Source organism: Aegilops tauschii, chromosome 4 (assembly GCF_002575655.3).
Source record: "Aegilops tauschii subsp. strangulata cultivar AL8/78 chromosome 4, Aet v6.0, whole genome shotgun sequence".
Classification (NCBI taxonomy): domain Eukaryota; kingdom Viridiplantae; phylum Streptophyta; class Magnoliopsida; order Poales; family Poaceae; genus Aegilops; species Aegilops tauschii.
This window is the reverse complement of record NC_053038.3, coordinates 43558134-43585533: the sequence shown is the minus strand read 5'-3', so window position 1 is coordinate 43585533 and position 27400 is coordinate 43558134. Positions and strand designations below refer to the sequence as shown.

Genomic DNA, 27400 nt, shown 5'->3' with positions numbered 1-27400 from the left:
CAGTGCCTGCGACCGCGCCATCCGCCTTCGATGCGCACGTAGCCGCGCCATGCATGCAAAGAAAGAAGTCAGCTGTGCGGATGTCGACGAGGTGATGGCCCGCATATCCACGCCCGCCGCCATCATCAAGGAGAAGTAGAACACGGGAGCCCGCCACCGCTTGTATCCAATGGAGGCCACCGCCGGCGCGTCGCCAGCTTGTACAGTTGGTGACATGTCCGGTCTTTATCTCAGACCATCGTTGGCACACCCATCTGGACTCCACGGAAGCACCTTCCCTTCAACTGAAGCCTCCTCTTTGCCACTCTGATGAGCGGCGTGGCCGGACATAGGGAAGATACGGTGAAAGAATATGCTTACAAGACTCCCCGTAGTCCGGTTAGTGGGCAGCCGGACATGGGAAAGACGAAGGGATCCGCCAGGGCCGGCCGTAGACTAGTCTAGTGTAGTCCGTGTCATAGGAGTGAAGCTCCGCGCGACTGCACGTGCACATAGTTTTACCTTTTTTGTTAAAATATGTTCAAAATGTAACATTATTCGTCCGGTTTGTATGAAATCCATCATGTTTATGTGAAATCCGGCCGAGTTTGCATGAATTTCATCCAGTTTGTTGAAAAACAATTTGAAATGTATGCGGCTAGCGTTGGATGGTGTCCTCCCGCGTCCTGTGCCCGTGGACCGGTCCCCTTATCCATGGATAGATGCGGTAAGAAATTTGCGGGTTGCCGTTGAAGATGCGCTTATAGAGTATCAGGGTACTGTAAAATCTCTAATATTATTGTGCGTACTTTTATGAGCCTCAACACATTATGGTCGGAAATTTTATTCGAAGCGTGTAAAGTTAAATTACACTGCCAAACCAGAGACACGCGAACATTTTCGTTACAGTCGACAACAAACTTGCAGAGCCTTATTGAACTCAAACTCAAACCAACAATTCAGCTACATATTGGGCGTGCGGCAGTTGGTGTGGGTCACGCCGTCGTCGAGGTGTAGCACGCAGCCCTTGCCGTCTGCCGGCGCGCACTCGCAGTCGCACCCGTCGAGCTCCTGGCCGGGGTAGTTGTCGCAGGTGATGTGGCCTCCCTGGAAGCACACCACGGCGCACGGCGCCTTGGCCTTGGCGTCCGCGATCTCCCCGAACACCACGAGCCCTGCAGGTTCATCCGGCCAGCAGACGCATACAAAATTTGTCAAAAAGAATCCATCTCTCACCGGACCGGATGCGAATTTACGATGGACGTACCTGAGAGGAGGAGGACGAGGGTGACGGACAGCTTCATGGCGGAAACCATAATGCCCTCGTGTAGCGTTGTCTTGTCTTTGTGTGTGCTTTCAGTTGGCCGAGCCATGGATGCATAGAGTTTATATAGGGAAATATAGGCCCTGTTCGGAGGTACTTCGCTCCACAGCTTCATTCCAGGAGCTGGTGGAGTTATAGTTGAAATTTGCGGAGCGCCAGTTTACTGGCTCCGCAGCTCTCCGGAGCTGGTGGAATTTCGAACGGCCTCGAAATCTCTGGCGTGGCGATTTCATTGACTTAGAGCATGGAGATGCAGGGATCGAGTTTGCTATCGCTTTTGTCAGTCAGCGTACGTCTTAGACTAAACTGATACGGATCCGCCGCGCTCTCTGACCCGAACAGTGCGCGCTCTGCACTTTCCCCCCTTTCGGATAAGAAGCGGCTAACAGTTTCACTGCTAGATTTGATGAAGAGATCGCCGCGTCTTCTTGCGTGTGCTGCCGCGATTTCATCTCAGTTGAAAGGTAGCAGCAAAACGCTAGGGATTGGCTCAAGCGGGAGACTGTCTTAGTTACTCGCAATTAACCAGCACCACTGATCACTTTCCCAAGTGCCATGCAGACACTAGTTTGAGCAGCCAGGGAAGCATCCTCGCAAGTGCTTTTTCTATCTGATTCAAATAGAAATACAAATGGAAAAGGTTCGGGTTCAGCACCTCTCAGTCGAGCCGTCAGCGAGGTGGACGACGCACAAAGGCTCCTTTCCGCGCGCACATGCAGTGCGCTGGAAAGTCACCAATCGCACTGGGCTGGAACCTAAAATGGGTCAGCACACTGCGGTATTGTGCGCACTAGTAATTTTTGTCTCATCGAGTTTTCGGCCAGGCTTTTTTACTCCGACCTGCTTCTTATGTTAAAATACTGCCACCAAATTTAAATATGTTCACACGTTTAGAAAATGTTCGCAATTTAGAAAAATGTTCATGCATTTAAGAAAAATGTACACGAATACAGAAAAGGTCTGTGGTTTGAAAAAAATGTTCGTCCATTCAAAAAAAATTCATGAATTCATCATGATTATTAATTTTCTGTTTTATTTAAAAAATTAAGAACTTCACAAGTTCATGAATTCAAAAAACAGTTGTGATCTACAAAAATGTTCGCGACATAAAAAATGTCCCAGATTTTGAAAAATGTTTTTGAAACTGGAAAATGTTCACAATTCGAAATATGTTCATGAATTCAATAAAAATTCTTGAATTTAAAAATGCAAATTCAAAAATGGAAAGAGAGCTGCCGTTTATGAGCAATATGGATAAAAGAAAGTAAGTATTCATCTGGGAAGCCTCTACTAAGATTCGGTTGGTTTAAACACGCTATAATTCTACCATATGAATGAACCATGTTTGAAAAAGATGACTAAATAAGTTTTTTTAAACCATATTTATTATTAAATTTTCATCCTCAATGGATGGCTTGAGATGATCAATCTCGAAGTGAGAAAGAAGGGCCGACTCGTCCTCAATTAATAAACTATCAACCTCCGAAAAAAATAATTACTTTTATTATTTATGACACTGGCTAGCGAGCTGGTGCTCTATGGCCTCCATCGTGTGGGCAGGCTCACCAAAACGCGAGCTACTATCTCTTTCGGCTTTTCCCCCCTCGCTCGTTCGTTTGACCGATCACGGTTGATCATTGATGGTTTGTCAGTTGACTCTAGAATCATGTTCATAAATTCGAAAAAGTTCACACATAATTCATAGATTTGAAAAGAAGTCATAAATTTGAGAAAATGTTTAAGAATAGGAAAACCCAAATTTCAAATTCAGAATTTAATAAAATACACTAAATTGAAAATAATTCACAAATTTGAGAAAAGGTCACAAATTTTACATTGTTTCATTCAGGTTACTATTTGGCCGGCCCAAGTAGCTTCCTGCAGGTTAGTTCTTTTTTCTTTGTTGCTTCATTCGTTTGTGGTTATGTCTTTCTTTTCATTGTTTCAAAAATATTCTAAATACATATATTCCATTTTTTCGCAAAATCATGAACTTGAAAAATGTTAACACAACATAAAAGGTTGTTAGAGTAGTTTCAGAATATGTTGATAGCATTCAAAATAAATGTTTCAGACATTAAAAAATGATCAAGCCTTTCGACAAAAGCACATGATATTTAAAAAATGTTTATAAAATGCAATTAAGAAAAGGTTTCCACACTATTCATAAAATGTATGAGACTTTAAAAAATATTCACGCATTTCGAAAATAGTTTCCTGATATTTATAAAAAAAAGTAAAAATACTAAAAAATGATCAAGTAGTTCACAAAAATGTTTCGTATCTTTCAAAAAATTGTATCAATGTGTAGTTGCAGAATATTTAAGACTTATTAGAATAAATGTTAAAAAAATTTAAAATATGTTAATCATGTATTTGCAAATATTTAATGTGTATAAAAAAATCTTCCAAATGTACACGAAAAATGTACAACATCTGTTGGAAAAACTAGGAACGTATTAAAAAAAGAAAAAAATAAATGAAAATCCGTTAAAAACACATAAAATGAAAGTAAAAAACACACACAAGGTTCTAAAACTAGTCGAACTGTCCACAGAACCTTCGTAAAACTGCTACAAGATCTACATTGTTGGGCCGGTCTGTTTAGTGGAAGCCAGAGACGAATTTCGTGGGGTGGGGCCCGGGCCATTTTTTTCTTCCAATCATAACATGAAAGACAGCTTTCACGTAACATTACATTAGACTATTACGTACATGTAGCAAAGCCTCTCTTGTAATAGTCGAGAAATAACTCTCGTGCAGCTTACTTCGAGATGTAAGGCATGTCTTCCTATTGAGTATTTTCTTTTTGGTGCAAGATTATCATTTTTGAAAAAAAAAAAGATTTATCATTTCTGCTTTTTGTCTTCTTTTTTCTTAGCTCTAAACACACACGCGCGCACACACACGTACACATGCACGCGCACACACGGGAAATTTACTTTTAGTTTTCAAAAATGTTCATTGTGTATTATGAAAATGGTTGAGGAGTGCTAATATTTTTGTTCTCACTGTTACATAAAAATATTTGAACATTTAAAAAAATTTATGATATTTTTTTAAAATGATCCTTTTTAATAAAAAAATATGGTATTTAAAAAATGCAATGTTTTTCATTTTTTCAAAAAATATGTTTGTGATGGTTAAAAAATATGTATATCAATATTAAAAAAAATTGCATACTTTAGAAAAAAGTTCATGACATTTAATGTTCTAACACTTACAGAAGTTAGCACATTTCAAACAAATGGTCATGACATTTATGAATAATGTTCAATGTGTGTCAAAAAAAGTTCACCGGCTCGGCATCCTTTGTGCTCTAGAGCCATACCGAGAAAGGTGTGGAGCTGGGAGTGAGCTTGTGGGGCATGGTGACGTATGTTGTGAAACATAGTACTCCCTCCGTCCCAAAATAAAGTCATTTATTTTGGGACGGAGGGAGTACAAAAAAAAATCATCCTATGATCAATATTCGGGATTAGTATGAAGATGCATTAAGAAGTTATGATCGGATCGTTACCAAAAACGATTTGCAGCGGAAGAAGAGTTGGTGTAGATTGCTGGTGAAGTCCCTCGAACTGTCCACGAACGATCCCTCGAATCGAAGACCGAAAACACGATCTCTCTACGGATTGCAAGCATATGGGCTTCACGATCCGGCAGCGCTTCACTGTCAAAAGCTAGACGTCGGTGGAGAACTAGAGTGAAGAGAAGAGAACCTCATGGGGCTTCTCTATGAAAACTAGAATTATATCAAGTCTAGAACAAGAACTAGAACTAGAAGAGAGAACTAGAGAGGCTCCAAAACTTGTGTATTCAAAAGGGCCAAAACCTCTAGTATATATACGTGGAGGGAGAGTGGCCGACTTGGGGAAGGGGCTTCCCTCCCCTTGTGTTGGCCAAGGAGGAGGTGGAGTCGTTCCACCTCCAATTTGCCCCCTAGGGGGCACCATCCACTAGGGCCCATTATTTTTTTCGCTTATAGGTCTTTTCTTATTTTCTTTAGCCCAATGAATTTAAAGAAATTTCCAGGACCTCCCAATAATATTGGAGCCCTTTATAACTTATATTGAAGTCTTCGGAAACAATTTCCATGCATATATTATTTCTCGGTATTACCCGGCACTCAGCAAAACACTTCCGGTAACCCCGAAACACTTCTGGTTTCTCTCGAAACAATTTCTTTCTTCCCAAAAAATTTTGGGTAATATTTTCTCATATTCCTAACTCCTATAGAACTCAAGAGATCCTAATTTCTTGAGTGTGTGCCCTACAGGTTCGGTAATGTAGACATGAACGAAAACACCTTTCGTTCAATGATCAGTAGCGGAACTATATATATCCATATTGATCCGTATACTTACATCAATGATATTTGAGTGAATTGTTGGTTATCATATGTTGTTCCTTTTGCTTCATGATGTTTGGGAACGTAGCATGCAATTTCAAAAAATTTCCTACGATCACGCAAGATCTATCTAGGAGATGCATAGTAACGAGACAGTGAGAGTGTGTCCACGTACCCTCGTAGACCGAAAGCGGAAGCGTTAGGTTAACGCGGTTGATGTAGTCGAACGTCTTCATGATCCAACCGATCCTAGTACCGAACGTACCGCACCTCCGTGTTCAGCACACGTTCAGCTCGATGACGTCCCTCAAACTTTTGATCCAGCAGAGGGTCGAGGGAGAGTTCCGTCAGCACGACGGCGTGGAGATGGTGATGTGATCCGCGCAGGGCTTCGCCTAAGCACTACGACGCTATGACCGGAGGAGTAAACTGTGGAGGGCACCGCACACGGCTAAGAGAACAATTGATGTGCCTTTGGGGTGCCCCCCCCCCCCGCCCCCGTATATAACGGAGAGGAGGAGGAGGAGGCCGGCCAGGGGGCACGCGCCATGGGGGTGTTGGGGATCGTTGCAGAAATTAAAAAAATTCTACGCATCACCAAGATCAATCTATGGAGAGACTAGCAACGAGAGAGAGGGAGTGCATCTTCATACCCTTGAAGATCGCGATGCGGAAGCGTTACAAGAACGCGGATGAAGGAGTCGTACTCGCAGCGATTCAGATCGCGGTTGATTCCGATCTAAGCGCCGAACAACGGCGCCTCCGCGTTCAACACACGTACAGCCCGGGGACGTCTCCTCCTTCTTGATCCAGCAAGGGGAGAGGAGAAGTTCAGGGAGAGCTCCGGCAGCACGACGGCGTGGTGGTGGAGCTTGCAGTTCTCCGGCAAGGCTTCGCCAAGCACTACGGAGGAGGAGGAGGTGTTGGGGAGGGAGAGGGCTGCGTCAGGGGAAGGGGTGCGGCTCCCATGCGCCTCCCCAATATATATAGGGGTGGAGGGGCTGGTTTCTTGCCCTCCAAGTCCATTGGGGCGTTGGCAAAGGTGGGGGAAAGAAATCCCATCATTTCCCTTCCCCACCGATTGTTATCCCCTTTTTAGGGATCTTGATCTTATCCCTTCGGGATATGATCTTATTCCTTCTAAGGGGGGGTCTTGGTGCGCCTTGACCAGGGGTGTGGGGCCTTGCCCCCACTACCCACGTTCATGTGGGTCCCCCAATGCAGGTGGGCCCCACTCTGGAACCTTCTAGAACCTTCCCGGTACAATACCGAAAATCCCGAACATTTTTCGGTGGCAAAAATAGGACTTCCCATATATAAATCTTTACCCCTGGACCATTCCGGAACTCCTCGTGACGTCCGGGATCTCATCCGGGACTCCGAACAACATTTGGTAACTGCACACTAATTCCCATAACAACTCTAGCGTCACTGAACCTTAAGTGTGTAGACCCTACGGGTTCGGGAATCATGCAGACATGACCGAGACAGCTCTCTGCCCAATAACCAACAGCGGGATCTGGATACCCATGGTTGCTCCCACATGTTCCACGATGATCTCATCGGATGAACCACGACGTCGGGGATTCAATCAATCCTGTATACAATTCCCTTTGTCAATCGGTACGTTACTTTGCCCGAGATTCGATCGTCGGTATCCCAATACCTCGTTCAATCTCGTTACCGGCAAGTCACTTTTACTCGTTCTGTAACACATCATCCCGTGATCAACTCTTTGGTCACATTGAGCTCATTATGATGATGTCCTACCGAGTGGGCCCAGAGATACCTCTCCGTCACACGGAGTGACAAATCCCAGTCTCGATTCGTGCCAACCCAACAGGCACTTTCGGAGATACCCGTAGTGTGCCTTTATAGCCACCCAGTTACGTTGTGACGTTTGGCACACCCAAAGCATTCCTACGGTATCCGGGAGTTGCACAATCTCATGGTCTAAGAAATGATACTTGACATCAGAAAAGCTTTAGCAGACGAACTACACGATCCTGTGCTATGCTTAGGATTGGGTCTTGTCCATCACATCATTCTCCTAATGATGTGATCCCGTTATCAACGAGATCCAATGTCCATGGTCAGGAAACCGTAACCATCTATTGATCAACGAGCTAGTCAACTAGAGGCTTACTAGGGACATATTATGGTCTACGTATTCACACATGTATTACGGTCTCCGGTTAATACAATTATAGCATGACCAATAGACAATTATCATTAACAAGGAAATATAATAATAACCATTTTATTATTGCCTCTAGGGCATATTTCCAACAGGGGGAGTCCTACTAGGAGTAGGATTCGCCCCCCCCCCTTCCTTTCTTTTACCAGAGGGAAAAGGAAGGACAGGGGGAGGGAGAGGAAAGGGGGGGCGCCCCTCCTCCTTGTCCTATTCGGACTCCCTAGGAGGGGGGCACGCGCCACCACCCCCACCCCCCGCGGGCTTCCCTCTCTCTCCCTTAGGCCCATGTAGGCCCAACACTTCCCCGGGGGGTTCCGGTAAAATACCCGAATCACTCGAAACCATTCCGATGTCCGAATACTACCTTCCAATATATGAATCTTTACCTCTCGACCATTTCCAGACTCCTCGTCATGTCCGTGATCTCATCTAGGACTTCGAACAAACATCGGTCACCAAAACACATGACTCATAATACAAATCGTCATCGAACGTTAAGCGTGCGGACCCTACGGGTTCGAGAACTATGTAGACATGACCGAGACACATCTCCGGTCAATAACCAATAGCGGAACCTGGATGCTCATATTGGTTCCTACATATTCTACGAAGTTCCTTATCGGTCAAACCGCATGACAACATACGTCATTCCCTTTGTCATCGGTATGTTACTTGCCCGAGATTCGATCGTCTGGATCCTCATACCTAGTTCAATCTCGTTACCGGCAAGTCTCTTTACTCGTTTCATAATGCATCATCCCACAACTAACTCATTAGTCACATTGCTTGCTAGGCTCATAGTGATGTGCATTATCGAGAGGGCCCAGAGATACCTCTCCGATACTCGGAGTGACAAATCGTAATCTTTCTTCTATGCCAACCCAACAAACACCTTCGGAGACATCTGTAGAGCATCTTTATAATCACCCAGTTATGTTGTGACGTTTGATAGCACACAAGGTGTTCCTCCGGTATTTGGGAGTTGCATAATCTCATAGTCAGAGGAATATGTATAAGTCATGAAGAAAGCAAATAGCAATAAAACTTAACGATCATTATGCTAAACTAGTGGATGGGTCTTGTCCATCACATTTCTCTAATAATGTGATCCCGTTCATCAAATGACAACACATGTCTATGGTTAGGGAAACTTAACCATCTTTGATTAACGAGCTAGTCAAGTAGAGGCATACTAGGGACACTCTGTTTTGTCTATGTATCCACACATGTACTAAGTTTCCGGTTAATACAATTCTAGCATGAATAATAAATATTTATCATGATATAAGGAAATATAAATAACAACTTTATTATTGCCTCTAGGGCATATTTCCTTCTATCTCCCACTTGCACTAGAGTCAATAATCTAGATTACATAGTAATGATTCTAACACCCATGGAGTCTTGGTGTTGATCATGGTTTGCTCGTGGAAGAGGCTTAGTCAACGGGTGTGCAACATTCAGATCCGTATGTATTTTGCAAATCTCTATGTCTCCCTCCTTGACTTGATCGCAGATGGAATTGAAGCGTTTCTTGATGTGTTTGGTTCTCTTGTGAAATCTGGATTCCTTCGCCAAGGCTATGAAGGAAATATGCCCTAGAGGCAATAATAAAGTTATTATTTATTTCCTTATTTCATGATAAATGTTTATTATTTCATGCTAGAATTGTATTAACCGAAAACTTAGTACATGTGTGAATACATAGACAAACAGAGTGTCCCTAGTATGCCTCTACTTGACTAGCTCGTTAATCAAAGATGGTTAAGTTTCCTAGCCATAGACATGTGTTGTCATTTGATAAACGGGATCACATCATTAGAGAATGATGTGATGGACAAGACCCATCCGTTAGCTTAGCACTATGATCGTTTAGTTTATTGCTATTGCTTTCTTCATGACTTATACATGTTCCTATGACTATGAGATTATGCAACTCCCGAATACCGGAGGAACACTTAGTGTGCTATCAAACATCACAAAATAACTGGGTGAATATAAAGATGCTCTACAGGTGTCTCCGATGGTGTTTGTTGAGTTGGCATAGATCAAGATTAGGATTTGTCACTCCGATTGTCGGAGAGGTATCTCTGGGCCCTCTCGGTAATGCACATCACCATAAGCCTTGCAAGCAATGTGACTAATGAGTTAGTTGCGGGATGATGCATTACAGAACAAGTAAAGAGACTTGCCGGTAACGAGATTGAACCAGGTATTGAGATACCGACGATCGAATCTCGGGCAAGTAACATACCGATGACAAAGGGAACAAAGTATGTTGTCATGTGGTTTGACCGATAAAGAACTCCGTAGAATATGTAGGAACCAATATGAGCATCCAGTTTCCGCTATTGGTTATTGATTGGAGATGAGTCTCGGTCATGTCTACATAGTTCTCGAACCCGTAGGGTCGGCACGCTTAACGTTTGGTGACGATCGGTATTATGAGTTTATGTGATTTGATGTACCGAAGGTTGTTCGTAGACCCGGATGAGATCACGGACATGACGAGGAGTCTCGAAATGGTCGAGACGTAAAGATCGATATATTGGAAGGCTATATTCGGACATCGAAAAGGTTTTGAGTGATTCGGGTATTTCTCAGAGTACCGGAGAGTTACGGGAATTCGCCGGGGGGGGGGGGGGGTCAATGGGCCTTAGTGGAAATAGAGGGCAGCAAGGAAGTGTGGAGTGCGCTCCCCCCTAGGCCCAAACCGAATTAGTTTAGGGCTTTGGGGGCCGGCCCCCTCTTTCCTTCTCCCCTCCCCTCCTCTTTCCTTCCCCTCCTAGTTGGACTAGGAAAGGGGGAACCTACTCCTAGTAGGAGTAGGATTCCCCCCTTGGGGCGCACCCTATGAGGCCGCCAGCCCCCTCCCCTTGCTCCTTTATATACGGGGGCAGGGGGCACCCTAGAACACACAAGTTGATCATTGATCTCTTAGCCGTGTGCAGTGCCCCCCTCCACCATAATCCACCTCGGTCATATCGTTGCAGTGCTTAGGCGAAGCCCTGCGCCGGTAGCTTCATCATCACCGTCATCACGCCGTCGTGCTGACGAAGCTCTCCCTCGACACTCTGCTGGATCATGAGTTCGTGGGACGTCACCGAGCCGAACATGTGCAGATCGAGGAGGTGTCGTACTTTCGGTACTAGGATCGGTCGATCGTGAAGACGTACGACTACATCAACCGCGTTGTCATAACGCTTCCGCTTACGGTCTACGAGGGTACGTGGACTACACTCTCCCCTCTCGTTGCTATGCATCACCATGATCTTGCGTGTGCGTAGGATTTTTTTTGAAATTACTATGTTCCCCAACAGGCTATTGCTCTAGTATTATCACAAAAGATTTTCATTGGACCCGATGCACTAGGTATTACACCTAGATCGGATATGAACTTCTTCATCCAGACTCCTTCATTTGTTGCTTCCGAAGCAGCTATGTACTCCAATTCGCACGTAGATCCTGCCACGACGCTCTGCTTGGAACTGCACCAACTGACAGCTCCACCATTCAATATAAATACATATCCGGTTTGTGACTTAGAGTCATCCGGATCAGTGTCAAAGCTTGCATCGACGTAACCATTTACGACAAGCTCTTTGTCACCTCCATAAACGAGAAACATATCCTTAGTCCTTTTCAGGTATTTTAGGATGTTCTTGACCGCTGTCCAGTGATCCACTCCTGGATTACTTTGGTACCTCCCTGCAAAACTTATAGCAAGGCACACATCAGGTCCGGTACACAACATTGCATACACGATAGAACCTATGGCTGAGGCATAGGGAATGGCTTTCATTTTCTCTCTATCTTCTGCAGTGGTTGGGCATTGAGTTTGACTCAAATTCACACCTTGTAACACAGGCAAGAACCCTTTCTTTGACTGATCCATTTTGAACTTCTTCAAAACTTTATCAAGGTATGTGCTTTGTGAAAATCCAATTAAGCGTCTTGATCTATCTCTATAGATCTTGATGCCTAATATATAAGCAGCTTCACCGAGGTCTTTCATTGAAAAATCCTTATTCAAGTATCCTTTTATGCTATCTAGAAATTATGTATTATTTCCAATCAATAATATGTCATCCACATATAATATTAGAAATGCTACAGAGCTCCAACTCACTTTCTTGTAAATACAGGCTTCTCCAAAAGTCTGTATAAAACCATACGCTTTGATCACACTATCAAAGTGTATATTCCAACTCCGAGATGCTTGCACCAGTCCATAAATGGATCGCTGGAGCTTGCACACTTTGTTAGCACCTTTTGGATCGACAAAACCTTCTGGTTGCATCATATACAACTCTTCTTTAAAAAACCCATTAAGGAATGCAGTTTTGACATCCATTTGCCAAATTTTATAATCATAAAATGTGGCAATTGCTAACATGATTCAGACAGACTTAAGCATCGCTACAGGTGAGAAGGTCTCATCGTAGTCAACCCCTTGAACTTGTCGAAAACCTTTCGCAACAAGTCGAGCTTTGTAGATAGTAACGTTACCGTCAGCGTTAGTCTTCTTCTTGAAGATCCATTTATTCTCTATGGCTTGCCGATCATCGGGCTAGTCAACCAAAGTCCACACTTTGTTCTCATACATGGATCCCATCTCAGATTTCATGGCCTCAAGCCATTTCGCGGAATCTGGGCTCATCATTGCTTCCTCATAGTTCGTAGGTTCGTCATGGTCTAGTAACATGACTTCCAGAAGAGGATTACCGTACCATTCGGGTGTGGACCGTACTCCGGTTGACCTACGAGGTTTGGTAGTAACTTGATCTGAAGCTTCATGATCATCATCATTAGCTTCCTCACTAATTGGTGTAGGAATCACTGGAACTGATTTCTGTGATGAACTACTTTCCAATTCGTGAGAAGGTACAATTACCTCATCAAGTTCTACTTTCCTCCCACTCACTTCTTTCGAGAGAAACTCCTTCTCTAGAAAGGATCCATTCTTAGCAACGAATATCTTGCCTTCGGATCTGTGATAGAAGCTGTACCCAACAGTTTTCTTTGGGTATCTTATGAAGGCACATTTCTCCGATTTGGGTTCAAGCTTATCAGGTTGAAGCTTTTTCACATAAGCATCGCAGCCCCAAATTTTAAGAAACGATAGCTTAGGTTTCTTGCCAAACCACAGTTCATATGGTGTCGTCTCAATGGATTTAGATGGTGCCCTATTTAATGTGAATGCAGCCATCTCTAAAGCATAGCCCCAAAACGATAGCGGTAAATCGGTAAGAGACATCATAGATCGCACCATATCTAATAAAGTACAATTATGACGTTCGGACACACCATTACGCTGTGGTGTTCCGGGTGGCGTGAGTTGCGAAACTATTCCACATTGTTTCAAGTGAAGACCAAACTCATAACTCAAATATTCTCCTCCATGATCAGATCGTAGAAACTTTATTTTCTTGTTACGATGATTTTCCACTTCACTCTGAAATTCTTTGAACTTTTCAAATGTTTTAGACTTATGTTTCATTAAGTAGATATACCCATATCTGCTCAAATCATCTATGACTGACAGAAAATAACGATACCCGCCGCGAGCCTCAACACTCATCGGACCGCATACATCAGCATGTATTATTTCCAATAAGTCAGTGGCTCGCTCCATTGTTCCGGAGAATGGAGTCTTAGTCATATTCCCCATGAGGCATGGTTTGCAAGCATCATGTGATTCATAATCAAGTGATTCCAAAAGCCCATCAGCATGGAGTTTCTTCATGCGCTTTACACCAATATGACCTAATCGGCAGTGCCACAAATAAGTTGCACTATCATTTTTAACTTTGCATCTTTTGGCTTCAATATTATAAATATGTGTATCGCTACAATTGAGATTCAACAAAAATAGACCACTCATCAAGGGTGCATGACCATAAAAGATATTACTCATATAAATAGAACAACCATTATTCTCTGATTTAAATGTATAACCGTCTCGCGTCAAAAAAGATCCAGATATAATGTTCATGCTCATCGCTGGCACCAAATAACAATTATTCAGGTCTAAAACTAATCCCAAAGGTAGATGTAGAGGTAGCGTGCCAACGGCGATCACATCGACCTTGGAACCATTTCCGACGTGCATCGTCACCTCGTCCTTAGCCAATCTTCGTTTAATCCGTAGCCCATGTTTCGAGTTGCAAATATGAGCAACAGAACCAGTATCAAATACCCAGGCGCTACTACGAGCATTAGTAAGGTACACATCAATAACATGTATATCAAATATACCTTTCACTTTGCCATCCTTCTTATCCGCCAAATACTTGGGGCAGTTCCGCTTCCAGTGACCAGTCCCTTTGCAGTAGAAGCACTCAGTTTCAGGCTTAGGTCCAGACTTGGGCTTCTTCCCGGGAGTAGCAACTTTCTTGCTATTCTTATTGAAGTTCCCCTTCTTCCCTTTGCCCTTTTTCTTGAACTAGTGGTCTTGTTAACCATCAACACTTAATGCTCCTTCTTGATTTGTACCTTCACAGCCTTTAGCATCGCGAAGAGCTTGGGAATTGTTTTTTTCCATCCCTTGCATATTATAGTTCATCACGAAGCCTTTATAGCTTGGTGGCAGTGATTGAATAACTCTGTCAATGACACTATCAACAGGAAGATTAACTCCCAACTGAGTCAAGTGGTTATGGTACCCAGACATTCTGAGTATGTGTTCACTGACAGAACTATTTTTCTCCATCTTACAGCTATAGAACTTGTTGGAGACTTCATATCTCTCAACTCGGGCATTTGCTTAAAATGTTAACTTCAACTCTTGGAACATCTCATATGCTCCATGACGTTCAAAACGTCTTTGAAGTCCCGATTCTAAGTCGTAAAGCATGGCACACTGAACTATCGAGTAGTCATCAGCTTTAGTCTGTCAGACGTTCATAACGTCCGGAGTTGCTCCTGCTGCGGGCCTTGCACCTAACAGTGCTTCCAGGACGTAATTCTTCTGCGCAGCAATGAGGATAATCCTCAAGTTATGGACCCAGTCCTTGTAGTTGCTACCATCATCTTTCAACTTAGCTTTCTCTAGGAACGCATTAAAATTCAAGGGAACGATAGCATGGGCCATTGATCTACAACAACATAGATATGCAAAAACTATCAGGACTAAGTTCATGATAAATTAAAGTTCAATTAATCATATTACTTAAGAACTCCCACTTAGATAAACATCCCTCTAGTCATCTAAATGATCACTTGATCCATATCAACTAAACCATGTCCGATCATCACATGAGATGGAGTAGTTTTCAATGGTGAACATATGTATGTTGATCATATCTACTTTATGATTCACGTTCGATCTTTCGATCTCAGTGTTCCGAGGCCATATCTGCATATGCTAGGCCCGTCAAGTTTAACCCGAGTATTCTACACGTGCAAAACTGGCTTGCACCCGTTGTATGTGAACGTAGAGCTTATCACACCCGATCATCACGTGGTGTCTCGGCACGACGAACTGTAGCAACGGTGCATACTCAGGTAGAACACTTATACCTTGAAATTTAGTGAGGGGTCATCTTATAATGCTACCGCCGTACTAAGCAAAATAAGATGCATAAAAGATAAACATAACATGAAATCAAAATATGTGACATGATATGGCCATCATCATCTTGTGCCTTTGATCTCCATCTCCAAAGCACCGTCATGATCTCCATCGTCACCGGCTTGACACCTTGATCTCCATTGTAGCGTCGTTGTCGTCTCGCCAAGTATTGCTTCCACGACTATCGCTACCGCTTAGTGATAAAGTAAAGCAATTACATGGCGATTGCATTTCATACAATAAAGTGACAACCATAAGGCTCCTGCCAGTTGCCGATAACTTTTACAAAACATGATCATCTCATATAATAACTTATATCACATCAAAACATGCCCTGCAAAAACAAGTTAGACATCCTCTACTTTGTTGTTGCAATTTTTACGTGGCTGCTACAGGCTTCAAGCAAGAACCATTCTTAGCTACGCATCAAAACCATAACGATTTTTCGTCAAGTGTATTGTTTTAACCTTCAACAAGGACCGGCCATAGTCAAACTTGATTCAACTAAAGTTGGAGAAACAGACACCCGCCAGCCACCTGTGTGCAAAGCACGTCGGTAGAACCGGTCTCATGAACGTGGTCATGTAATGTTGGTCTGGGCCACTTCATCCAACAATACCGCCGAATCAAAGTAAGACGTTGGTGGTAAGCAGTATGACTATTATCGCCCACAACGTTTTGTGTTCTACTCGTGCATAGCATCTACACATAGACCTGGCTCGGATGCCACTGTTGGGGAACGTAGCATGCAATTTCAAAAAAATTCCTACAATCACGCAAGATTTATCTAGGAGATGCATAGCAACGAGACGGGGAGAGTGTGTCCACATACCCTCGTAGACCGAAAGCGGAAGCGTTAGGTTAACGCGGTTGATGCAGTCGAATGTCTTCATGATCCAACCGATCCTAGTACCGAACGTACGACACCTCCGTGTTCAGCACACGTTCAGCTCAATGACGTCCCTCGAAATCTTGATCCAGCAGAGGATCGAGGGAGAGTTCCGTTAGCACGACGGCGTGGTGACGATGATGGTGATGTGATCCGCGTAGGGCTTCACCTAAGCACTACAACGCTATGACCGGAGGAGTAAACTGTGGAGGGGGGCACCATACACGGCTAAGAGAACAATTGATGTGCCTTTGGGGTGCCCCCCGCTCCCGTATATAAAGGAGAGGAGGAGGAGGAGGCTGGCCAGGGGCGCGCGCCATGGGAAGGGGGAGTCCTACTAGGAGTAGGATTCGCCCCCCCCCTTTTTCCTTTCTTTTACCGGAGGGAAAAGGAAGGAGAGGGAGAGGGAGAGGAAAGGGGGGCCGCGCCCCCTCCTCCTTGTCCTATTCGGACTCCCTAGAAGGGAGGCACGCGCCACCCCCCCCCCCCCCGCGGGCTTCCCTCTCTCTCCCTTAGGCCCATGTAGGCCCAACACTTCCCCAGGGGGTTCCGGTAACCCCTCGGTACTCCGGTAAAATACCCGAATCACTCGGAACCATTCCGATGTCCGAATACTACCTTCCAATATATGAGTCTTTACCTCTCAACCATTTCGAGACTCCTCGTCATGTCTATGATCTCTTTCGGGACTCCGAACAAACTTCGGTCACCAAAACACATAACTCATAATACAAATCGTCATCGAACGTTAAGCGTGCGGACCCTACGGGTTCGAGAACTATGTAGACATGACCGAGACACATCTCCGGTCAATAACCAATAGCGGAACCTGGATGCTCATATTGGTTCCTACATATTCTACGGAGTTCTTTATCGGTCAAACCACATGACAACATACGTCATTCCCTTTGTCATCGGTATGTTACTTGCCCGAGATTCGATCGTCGGTATCCTCATACCTAGTTCAATCTCGTTACCGGCAAGTCTCTTTACTCGTTCCGTAATGCATCATCCCACAACTAACTCATTAGTCACATTGCTTGCAAGGCTCATAGTGAGTGCATTACCGAGAGGGCCCAGAGATACCTCTCCGATACTCGGAATGACAACTCCTAATCTTGATCTATGCCAACCCAATAAACACCTTCGGAGACATCTGTAGAGCATCTTTATAATCACCCAGTTACGTTGTGACGTTTGATAGCACACAAGGTGTTCCTCCGGTATTCGGGAGTTGCATAATCTCATTGTCAGAGGAATATGTATATGTCGTGAAGAAAGCAAATAGCAATAAAACTTAACAATCATTATGCTAAGCTAATGGATGGGTCTTGTCCATCACATCATTATCTAATGATGTGATCCCGTTCATCAAATGACAACACATGTCTATGGTTAGGAAACTTAACCATCTTTGATTAACGAGCTAGTCAAGTAGAGGCATACTAGGCACACTCTGTTTTGTCTATGTATCCACACATGTACAAAGTTTCCGGTTAATACAATTCTAGCATGAATAATAAACATTTATCATGATATAAGGAAATGTAAATAACAACTTTATTATTGCCTCTAGGGCATATTTCCTTCACATGATTCGTTACAAAACCAAAGGTGAGATATATCGGTATCCCTGTGATATCAACACATGCTCACTATACCTGTCTTTCTCGTTATCGATTTTGTTCTCTTTTCTCGTTCTCGTGTTCTAGCATCCCCGTGATCAATTCACACTTTGTCTGGCCAGAGGATGATGGAGGCCATCATACCGAGAGGGTCCTAAGAATATCTCTCCATTATCGGAGGAGCAAATCCCAGTCTCGGGCTATCTAGTCCCTCGTCATACGTTTCTGATGAACACATAAGTTGCCAGTATGATTACCCTATTACGGATGATGTTGGAACAACCCCAAAGTGCAACGTCCGGTATGGTGTAACGCCATACTCTATGGTCCGAGGAATCATACATATGTTACCTCCTGTGTTATGAACTAAAGACTTACAGACGATATAATCTCTTAAGTATAACAAACATCTTTGGCCAATTCAATACGAGTGTTCTACCAACATCGTGCTCTCAAATGTTACTAGCATATGCCCGTGACTATACCTGGCCATCCCTCGGGCCGGGCCGGGCTTCGGGCCGGGCCAACCAAAGCCCGACGCAAAAAACCCAGGCCCGAGCCCGGCCCGGCCCGGCTGTCGGGCCTAAAAATTGGGCCCGAGCCTGGCCCATCATGCTAAAAGCCCGCCGGGCCTTAGGCCATGGACCGGGCCTCTTCCTTAAACGACAAAATTGACAGGCCCGGGCCTGGCCTGGCCGGGCTTCGGGCTCAAAACCTAGGCCCGAGCCCGGCCTGTGGACAAGGTCGGGCCGGGCCGGCTCGGGCTTTTTCGGGCCGGGTCGGGTCGGGTCGACCGGGCCGGGCTGCCCATGGCCAGGACTACCCGTGACTAGGTGAACGGAATCATCAAATTAACAATTGAGCTAGTCCTAAAGGCAAGACTAGGAATCTGGTTTTACCATTTATGCTTCTACACGTGCTAATGAGTTTTCCTCTGAATCACATATTCAAGAACCATAGCAGTTATAACATAGAATATATATATATATATATATATATATATATATATATATATATATATATATATATATATATATATATATATATATATATATATATATATATATGTGTGTTAACTATAAACTTGAAAATAAATAATACAAATACTAGTGCCTTTAGGGCATATTTCCAACAACATAAAGGTTAGGACAATAGAACCAACCAAAGGTTCGGATGGAAGCGTAGTTGGGGTGGTAGCCATATAACATGTAGCGGGGGAGGAGGATATTATAATCGATGGCACGGGAAGGTCATATATTGAGGATGAATGTGGACGTATGGAGTGCTTCAACGAGAATAGAGGTGGATGGTGGCTTGGAGAAGAAGCATGCGTAAAATTTCATTTGTGGATTGAATGGCACATTCCGCCTTGTTGTGTTTGCGGCAAACTGTGAGAGCAGGAGAGACGCAACGAGATGTCGTGATCAACGAAGAAAGTGTGTAAACGAACTTCAGTAATTCACCACCATATCGCATTGCATACACTACAACAGTGGGATAGGTGGTGGTGGGCAGAACGATCACGAGGCCGTCGTTTGAGGCGGGTAGCATGATGGAATCGGGTGGGGCAGAGGAGGAGACGTCGGTTATGTCATGGAGCGGCATGAAGGAGTGGCTCTAATTACCAAGAAGAATGGGACATCAAAAGTGGGAAGTTATTTGTAGGATTTCTATTCCTCACAGTAATGCCCTGTAAGTATATTCATGTGCCATACAACAACCTATGCAACAGTGTAGCCTGCATGGGTGTGGGCGAGAGCGAACCAACTTTTGGTTGGATGGTTAGAGGGACTGTGGTATCTCCAGTTCATCAGGGTTCAAATCCTGATGTTTGCATTTATTTTTGAATTTATTTTAGGATTTCTGGCGATGCGCATTCAGTGGAAGGAGACGTTTCCGTTGACGACGAGGTTGGACCGAGTCGTAAATTTCATGCAACGGGGCCACATTAATTTTAAGAGTTTAATATCAATTATATTAATATTACATTTAATATTCTCATACATATTAAGTGACATTGACGACCTTTTTACCATCAAATTCTCTCACACACACCCTCTCCCTCCCTCTTCCTCACTCTCTCTCCCCCTCTCCCTCTCTCTCTCCCTCTCTCTCTCTCTAACACACACACACATATCCATCTTATTGGGTACGGAACCATAATCCATCTATTTCACACGCACACGCGCTAGTGCATAACAATATGGATTATGTGTATTATATTTGCCACCACAACTGAGAGAATTAATTTCATGTAATCGGCCAGCCACAGCTCCATGACAAACAATACATCTAAATTCTCAGCGTTATTTTTATGTAACATTGGCGAGAGGTAAACGACGGTGATTGTTTTCTTTGTTTGAAGATTGATTACCATCCGTGAGTTAAGCTGGGTACTAAAGAAGAATCTGATTGTGATACGTGAATTGATTGTTGCCTTGTATGTTTGGTTTTGGTATTTAAAGATTGATTACCATCCGTTAGTTGGGTTACCAAAGAAGAAATCAATCACCATATGTAGAAAAAGGAACTACATTGCACATGCTTACACCTCATCTACTCGTGAGAATATATAGAATTGGAGCAAACAAAATAAGTGCAGACGAGAGATAAAACATCAATGAGGATCCCTAATGTCTTGACTAATATGTTGTCCTCCAGCTTGAGAAGCATGCACCTACAAGAAATTGGGAGGTGGGAGGGAGGACGAAAAAAAACCAGGGGAGGTGGGACGAAAATAAACCCGGAACGGAGACTACCAACTGAGACATTAGGAGTAGAGATCATTTAGTTGATAAGAATAAATAGGAAACGGTGTTAAAAAGGAGAAACAGATTAGAATACATTGAAAAACCAAAAGGACGATGTAAAAGGGGATTCGCCCTGCCCCCCGGGCCTTGCCACCGAACCGGCTCAGCGGTCCAGTCCCCGCGCGGTCGTCTTCTCCTGTTCCCCAAGCCGCGTCGCTACAGAGCCGGGCTCCCGCCCGACCACCTCGCTGGCATCGAAGGGGAATGGATAAGGGTGACGCCCTGCCTTCCCTGCCCCCATGGCCTCACTCCTCCTCGACGCCCCTCCCAAATCCATTTCTCCTCCTCGCTCGCTCGATCCTGTCGATCTGGACGAAGTCAGACGCCACGGCCACCATGACCGACCCCGTCCACACGGCCACTGCCCTCCCTGCGGGCTAGGAGCTTGTCGAGGAGCTCCGAACGCCTTCGCTACTTCGTCTGCGCCAACGAGAACAAGTCTAGCACCCCCGCATCGACGTCGCTGCCGTCTTCCTCAACCTTGGGCCACCGCGACATTGCCGTTCGATCCATGCCGCCCCGAGCTCCCATGTCTTCCCCTAAGGCGCCATTGACACCCTCCTCTTGCCTTTCCCCTGTTTCCCCTCTCGTTTGCTCTCGTTAGGTATTTCGCCGTGGCCGAGAACCGCTGTCCGCCATGGCCATTGCAGGGGTAGCCACCGAGCTCCTCGGATTGACCCCGTGGCACATGCCCGCTCCTATGCACGCCCATGCACGAGCCTGCCGCTCTTCTTTCGCGCCCGCGGGGCCACTCCCTCTCCATGCCACGCCCGTGCTACACCGCGACGGTCGCGCCCACCGCTGCCGTCGCGCTTGCCGCAGCCACCGCACCATTGTGCCCCGCGCGACAGACACCCTGGCCGCGCGCCACACTCTCGCTGGCTGCGCTCGCCCCGTCTGCCGCCGCCTATCCCTTCGCTCGCCCCGCTGTCGCGCCCCTGCCTCGCGCCGCCTCCAGTCGTGGCCATCTTCTGTCGGCCGCCCCCTCAGCCATGGCGGCCGCATCTCTGCCCTCCACCGTCGGCCGCTCGCCTCGCCTGCTGCGTGCTGCTTCCTGCTGCTATGCGCTGCTCTACCGCTGGTACACTGCTGCGCCATGCCCTCGACACCGCCGTGGACAAATGTGGCGGAGGGATCGTTAATGGAGTACGAGAAGGAGGTGGCAGAGAAGGTGTGGAGAGGCAGGAGGTCTGGGGTGGAGGTATTTATGCGAGAAGGAGCCGGAGTGGAAGAAGAGGTCACAATTGGAAAGAATCGCAAAAAAAATCATAACCCGGAGATCTCATTCAAAAAAATGCTAATATCGATGGAGGGGTGATTTCCTTCAATAGGTGGAAAACATAGGAAATATTGGTTGTTATCAAGGAAAGGTAAAAATTTAGGAAAGTTAGGATTTTTGAACTGCAAATGGGGTTTTATTGTTTGGTAACGTGATATCAGTATCTGCCCGTTTGTGACGTGTCTGATTAGGAAAGTTTGCAAATGTTAAGAAACTATTTATTGGGAGGAAAGTTGTGACGTGTCTGTTATTTGTTTCCTAAAACAAATTTCACTAATAAGAGAAATCGATTGATTTAGATAAGTTAGGAAAGTTAGATTAAAATGTATTATTTGTTTCCTGAAAATCTGTTATTTGTTTTCTAAGACAAATTGAACCAATAAAAGGAATCGATTGATTTGCATAATTTAAGGAAGTTAGATACGTGATTTGTTATATGTTAGGAAAGTTCTGGTTGTAATAAAGAGTGGAGAGAAAAATAAACTGATGAACCAGGGTGGGAGGGGGTGGTGGGAGGAGAGACGAAAAAACCAGCGAAAATAAACCGCGGAGACTATTCACCAGGGTGGGAGGGGGTGGTGGGAGGAGAGACGAAAAAAATCAGCGAAAATAAACCGTGGAGACTATTCACCAACTCGTCCATTAGGAATAGAGATATGCTGGCTCAGTCTTTCGAGATGTTCATAAAGGTAAGTATGCATGTGTGCGTTCATACGGTGAGTATATGCGCGTGTATATAAGCGTTTGCGTCTGTACTGTATTAAAAAAAAGTGCGGGCGAAGAGAGCGCATACCTTTCGAGCCATGCCTACTGCTCCGTCCAACCGTTGTACTGGAAGACGTTATCCAACACTCGCTGGCTACTGAGCTCAAGATGGAGAATTAAAGAAATAAATATGAGTTCTTTTAACCATCATACTTGAGGAAGATGGTGCGACTCCGGTGGGATGGAATCTCGCTGATAAGCCCGAGGTGACAAAGCTTGAGGCCCAATATATTTGTGTTTTTCTAACATAGTACAACAAATGAATACGCTTATAAGTACATACAATCACCTCTGAAACACCTTAACTCTATCAGTGCCTTCGAGAAACTTAGTCTATATATTATCTTGAGATTGATAAAGTCGCTCAGATGTCTTTGTAGTTGATAGGAACATCTCCTCCCACTGAACGCACATCGCCGGAAGGCCTGTAATAAATCAAGAAAAATACGACCGCCAATGCCTAGTCTATGTGTTGAACCCTGATGGGTTAGTTCCATCACAAGAAATCTAGCCATACATAGCTCAGTTCACATATATTTGTGTTGAAAGGTCAGTGATTTGAGAATTTTGAGATGTTGTACATGCTGGTTCGACATGTTACAACCTTGTTCTTGTTTTTCTGCAAACACATGGACTGTATGATTTAACTATTGGGTGCTCGTTGAAAAAATTGCGTTCATGTTTTTTTCCATTGATATAAGTGTCCATTTCATATGTGAGATGGTATTTTTTTTCAACTATTTGCGACAACCAACAAGGCTTACAAAAAGAAAGAAAGGCTCCCACGTGTTTAGGGATTTTCTGCTTCTCGCCGGAACCGCCGCTAATCTGCCTTGTCTTCTGTAGTCTTAGGGTCATGAAGACGTAGTGAATGCCGGCTCTTGCCGACGGGACGGCTCATTCTTTATTTTCGGCTGTTTTTACGAGTCTGTTTAGGGTTTGTGTCCTCCTCAAGAAAGCGAGATGACGACAACTCCCTGAAAATGGAATAAGATTCTCACCGCCTAGCCTTCGTTTGGGTGATGCATCTCGCATCATCGAATGTAGTGTGGAGGTGTGTCTCCGGTGGATCTCATGGATCTGGTCGTTGTTTGTCTTTGGTGGGTCCACATAGATTTGGTCTTCATTCGTCTGCGTTCGTGTGTTTATAGGTTGGATCTCTGATATACGCTTCTCTTCGTCGACGAAGGTTAATGTTCTAGTGCGCTGATTCTTTGGGGCCTTAGCACGACGATTTCCTGACTGTCTACTACAAAAAGGTTTTCCCAGCTCCGCTGAGCGAGGGGTGATGACGGCGGCGCGCCTTTGACTTGATCTAGTGCTTGTAGTAGTCACTAGGTGGTCTATAACCATGAATCAAAAAAAATTCTCGTATTCTTTGTACTTTCATGATGTTTGATGATAGACTGATTTTTAAAAAAAAAACAAGAGGGATTAGACGCACACAAGTATGTGTTTGAGATACTACATACTAGGATGTTTGCTGCACGTTATTAAAACACCACGTCATCAAATGTTACCATGATATCAAACGTATGTAAAAATTATTGCACGGAAGCGTTTCGCTATATCACATAGATTTGGTCAGACGACTCTGAAGGGGGCAGATTCGTCACCCACGCCGCCCACCGACGGCTAGCACGAGCGTCATACAGATCACAAGCCTCCCATTACACGCGTCGCCCAGGCATGCCACCAGCCCAACACCCGACGCCCGCCCCTCACGTTGCGCTGCATGCTGGTACACGTACCACGCGACGTGGCAACCCGTTGGACAGCACGACCCTGCTCAAACGGTCTATAAAAACAGCACCACCGCCATCGCTTCAATCCATCGGCATCCAGTTGACAACTCAATTTAATCCACAGTGAACAACACCCAAGAACACACTCACCGGAGCAAGCAGTCCGTGAAGCGATGGCGCATTTCCAGGGCCAGCAGCACGGCCACCCGGCCACCCGCGTCGACGAGTACGGCAACCCTGTGCCGGCCGGCCACGGCGTCACCGGGACCGAAGGCTTGGGGCACTTCCCGGGCCAGGCCCAGCAGCACGGCCACAACACCACCCGCCTCGACGAGTACGGCAACCCGGTGACGGCCGGCCACGGCGTTGGGCTGGGATCCACCGGCACTGGAGTGCACGGCGGGTACGGGTCTGCCGGCACCGGCACCCACGACACTGGCGGCCACGGCCGCCAGGTGGGATACGGTGCCACTGGCACGGGCACCCACGACGCTGGGGGGTTTGGAGGCTCTGGAATTGCCCCTCGGCACGACACCACCGGCACTGGGCTTCACGACGCCGGTGGGTTGGGCACGCGGCATGCCGCCACCGGTACCCACGGCACAGGCCAGACCGCCGGGCTCGGCGGCACAGGCACAGGGATGACCGGGACCCATGGCGCAGGCCACACCGCCGGGCTCGGCGGCACCGGCACAGGGATGACCGGGACCCATGGCACAGGCCACACCGCCGGGCTCGGCGGCACCGGCACAGGGATCACCGGTACCCATGGCACGGGCCACACCGCCGGGATCGGCGGCACCGGCACAGGGATCACCGGGACCCATGGCACAGGCCACACCGCCGGGTATGACGCCACCGGTACTCATGGCACAGGGCACACGGCCGGGTACGGGGCGACCGGCACTGGGATCACTGGAACCCACGGCGCCGCTGGCACACACCCTCATGGCGGGGTAGCCGAGCAAAAGACTCGTGGCATCCTCCACCGCTCTGGCAGCTCCAGCTCCAGCTCGGTACATAAGCAGATTCCTTGCTTACTTACATGTACTATGATCTTACCAATCTTTTGTGTGCTCACTTGTTTTCTCTCGTCGATTGTGCAGTCATCCTCCGAGGACGACGGGATGGGCGGTAGGAGGAAGAAAGGCATGAAGCAGAAGATCAAAGAGAAGCTCCCCGGCGGTAACAAGGAGCAGACCACGGCCGCCGGCGGCTACGGGCCAGGGTACACGGGGACGACTGGCACTGGTGGGCCAGGGTACACGGGGACCACCGGCACTGGCGGGGCCTACGGAGCCACTGAGGGGACGCATGAGAAGAAGGGCGTCATGGAGAAGATCAAGCAGAAGCTCCCTGGCGGGCACAAGGACACCCAGCCGCACACCACGGCTACCGGCGGCTACGGACCTGGCACCACTGGTACCACTGGCACCGGCGGCTATGGTACTGGCACCACCGGCACCGCGGGGACGCACGGCGCCACTGAGGGCACCCACGAGAAGAAAGGCATGATGGAGAAGATCAAGGAGAAGCTCCCCGGCGGCCACCACTGAGCTGAGCCTAGCTTGCCTCGGCCTCGGGTACAGAGTAGTGAAGAATAAAGACTCGAGGAATCGCCGTGTGCACAATCAAGGGATAGTATTTAAGTTTTTTTTATGTTATCCTTTTTATCTTTTTTTTTTTTACAAAATGTTATCCTTTTTATCCGTGTGATAGATGTTGCAGTACTGTGAAATGGCCTAGTTTGTAAGTACGTTTGTCTGGTTGGTTCGCACTCTTTCATCGGTGTGATAGATGTCGCAAATACTGTGACATGACCTGTAAGCTACAACTACTTCTCTGATGCGAATCGGGAGATCTGGCTTGGAATCAATGGTGAATTTGAAATATCTAGGATTTGGTGCTGTTCGATTCATCCACCCTTGCAGCTTACAGAACCAATACCGTTTCCTTCCCGTCCAAGATTTTCTTTTTCAGTTTGTCTAATTCACATCTAGCTTTTTAAGAATGTCACCTCTAAACTCCCTATATAATGCAGCAATAAAAAAAAGAAAAAAATAGACCACAAACAGAGTGGACATGAGCTTAAATGTAACATAACTATCTCTCACATCTAGACGTGTTCTAGACAGATTTTTTCTTTTTGAGCAGTTGCGATATGTGTTGTGCAAGTATATCTATCTCACATCTAGATGTGTCCTAAACAAACTTTTTCTTTTTTAAGCAGTTGCAATATGTGTTGTGCAAGCACAGTGTCTCACAGCACATGATTCATTATGGAAAACATACCGCAACGCATCATCCTTCTACAAAATAAATATTAAAATCTACAAAATGAATATTAAAAAATACGATACAATTTAGCCATGTTATATTTTCTTTGCCGGTCATAATCTTTTATTGATTTTATTTAAGTATAATCCTTTTTTAGTTACCATGACATCCTTATCTGTTTTAGTTGGGAATCAAATCCTTCCTTTTCAAATTTAGTAGCCACAACACATTAAAACTTCCAAATTATTATTTTTAATTATCCTACCATTTTATCTCAAGTCTTTTCTTTAATTAGCCATATATATTTTAATATTTTATTTATTAAGACCTACCTTTCTTTTAATTATTACACCGGTTTATCCATAATCTTTTCTTTGATTAGCCACATCTGTTTAAATATTTTATTTAAGCCTATAATCCTTTTTTTAATTAGTTCATTTGCTTAATTAGCTCGTCCTAAATATAAGGATTGCCATTCGTATATTTAGAGCGAGTTGGGATTAGTAAATGTGAATGACGCATAGGTCGTTGGTTGTTACATCAACAAGAGGTCCTGTTATAAATTCCCACAATATTGAGTTATTTTCAT

General features: G+C 45.3%; 2 protein-coding genes across 2 annotated transcripts; one reads left to right on the top strand and one right to left on the bottom strand.

Annotated features, from left to right (window-relative positions):
* Positions 1-788: 788 nt before the first annotated feature.
* On the bottom strand, positions 789-1521 carry LOC109776753 (uncharacterized). The gene is made up of 2 exons (XM_020335418.4): positions 1247-1521; positions 789-1154 (listed from the first exon to the last, which is right to left on the bottom strand). The coding sequence occupies exons 1-2, from the start codon at positions 1416-1418 to the stop codon at positions 943-945; spliced, it is 384 nt and encodes a 127-aa protein (XP_020191007.1). The 5' UTR covers positions 1419-1521; the 3' UTR covers positions 789-942.
* A 23106-nt stretch (positions 1522-24627) lies between these two features.
* LOC109776752 (uncharacterized) lies at positions 24628-26424 on the top strand. Its single transcript, XM_020335417.4, has 2 exons — positions 24628-25550; positions 25641-26424. The coding sequence occupies exons 1-2, from the start codon at positions 24708-24710 to the stop codon at positions 26088-26090; spliced, it is 1293 nt and encodes a 430-aa protein (XP_020191006.1). The 5' UTR covers positions 24628-24707; the 3' UTR covers positions 26091-26424.
* The last annotated feature ends 976 nt before the right edge of the window (positions 26425-27400 follow it).

What these genes read in the sequence shown, in the direction of transcription:
- LOC109776752 (XM_020335417.4), top strand. Translation starts at nt 24,708, where the DNA reads ATGGCGCATTTCCAGGGCCAGCAGCACGGCCACCCGGCCACCCGCGTC. An exon ending in GCAGCTCCAGCTCCAGCTCG is followed by an intron (nt 25,551 to 25,640) that starts GTACATAAGCAG and finishes TCGATTGTGCAG; the next exon opens with TCATCCTCCGAGGACGACGG.
- LOC109776753 (XM_020335418.4), bottom strand. Translation starts at nt 1,418, where the DNA reads ATGAAGCTGTGGAGCGAAGTACCTCCGAACAGGGCCTATATTTCCCTA. An exon ending in CCTCGTCCTCCTCCTCTCAG is followed by an intron (nt 1,155 to 1,246) that starts GTACGTCCATCG and finishes ATGAACCTGCAG; the next exon opens with GGCTCGTGGTGTTCGGGGAG.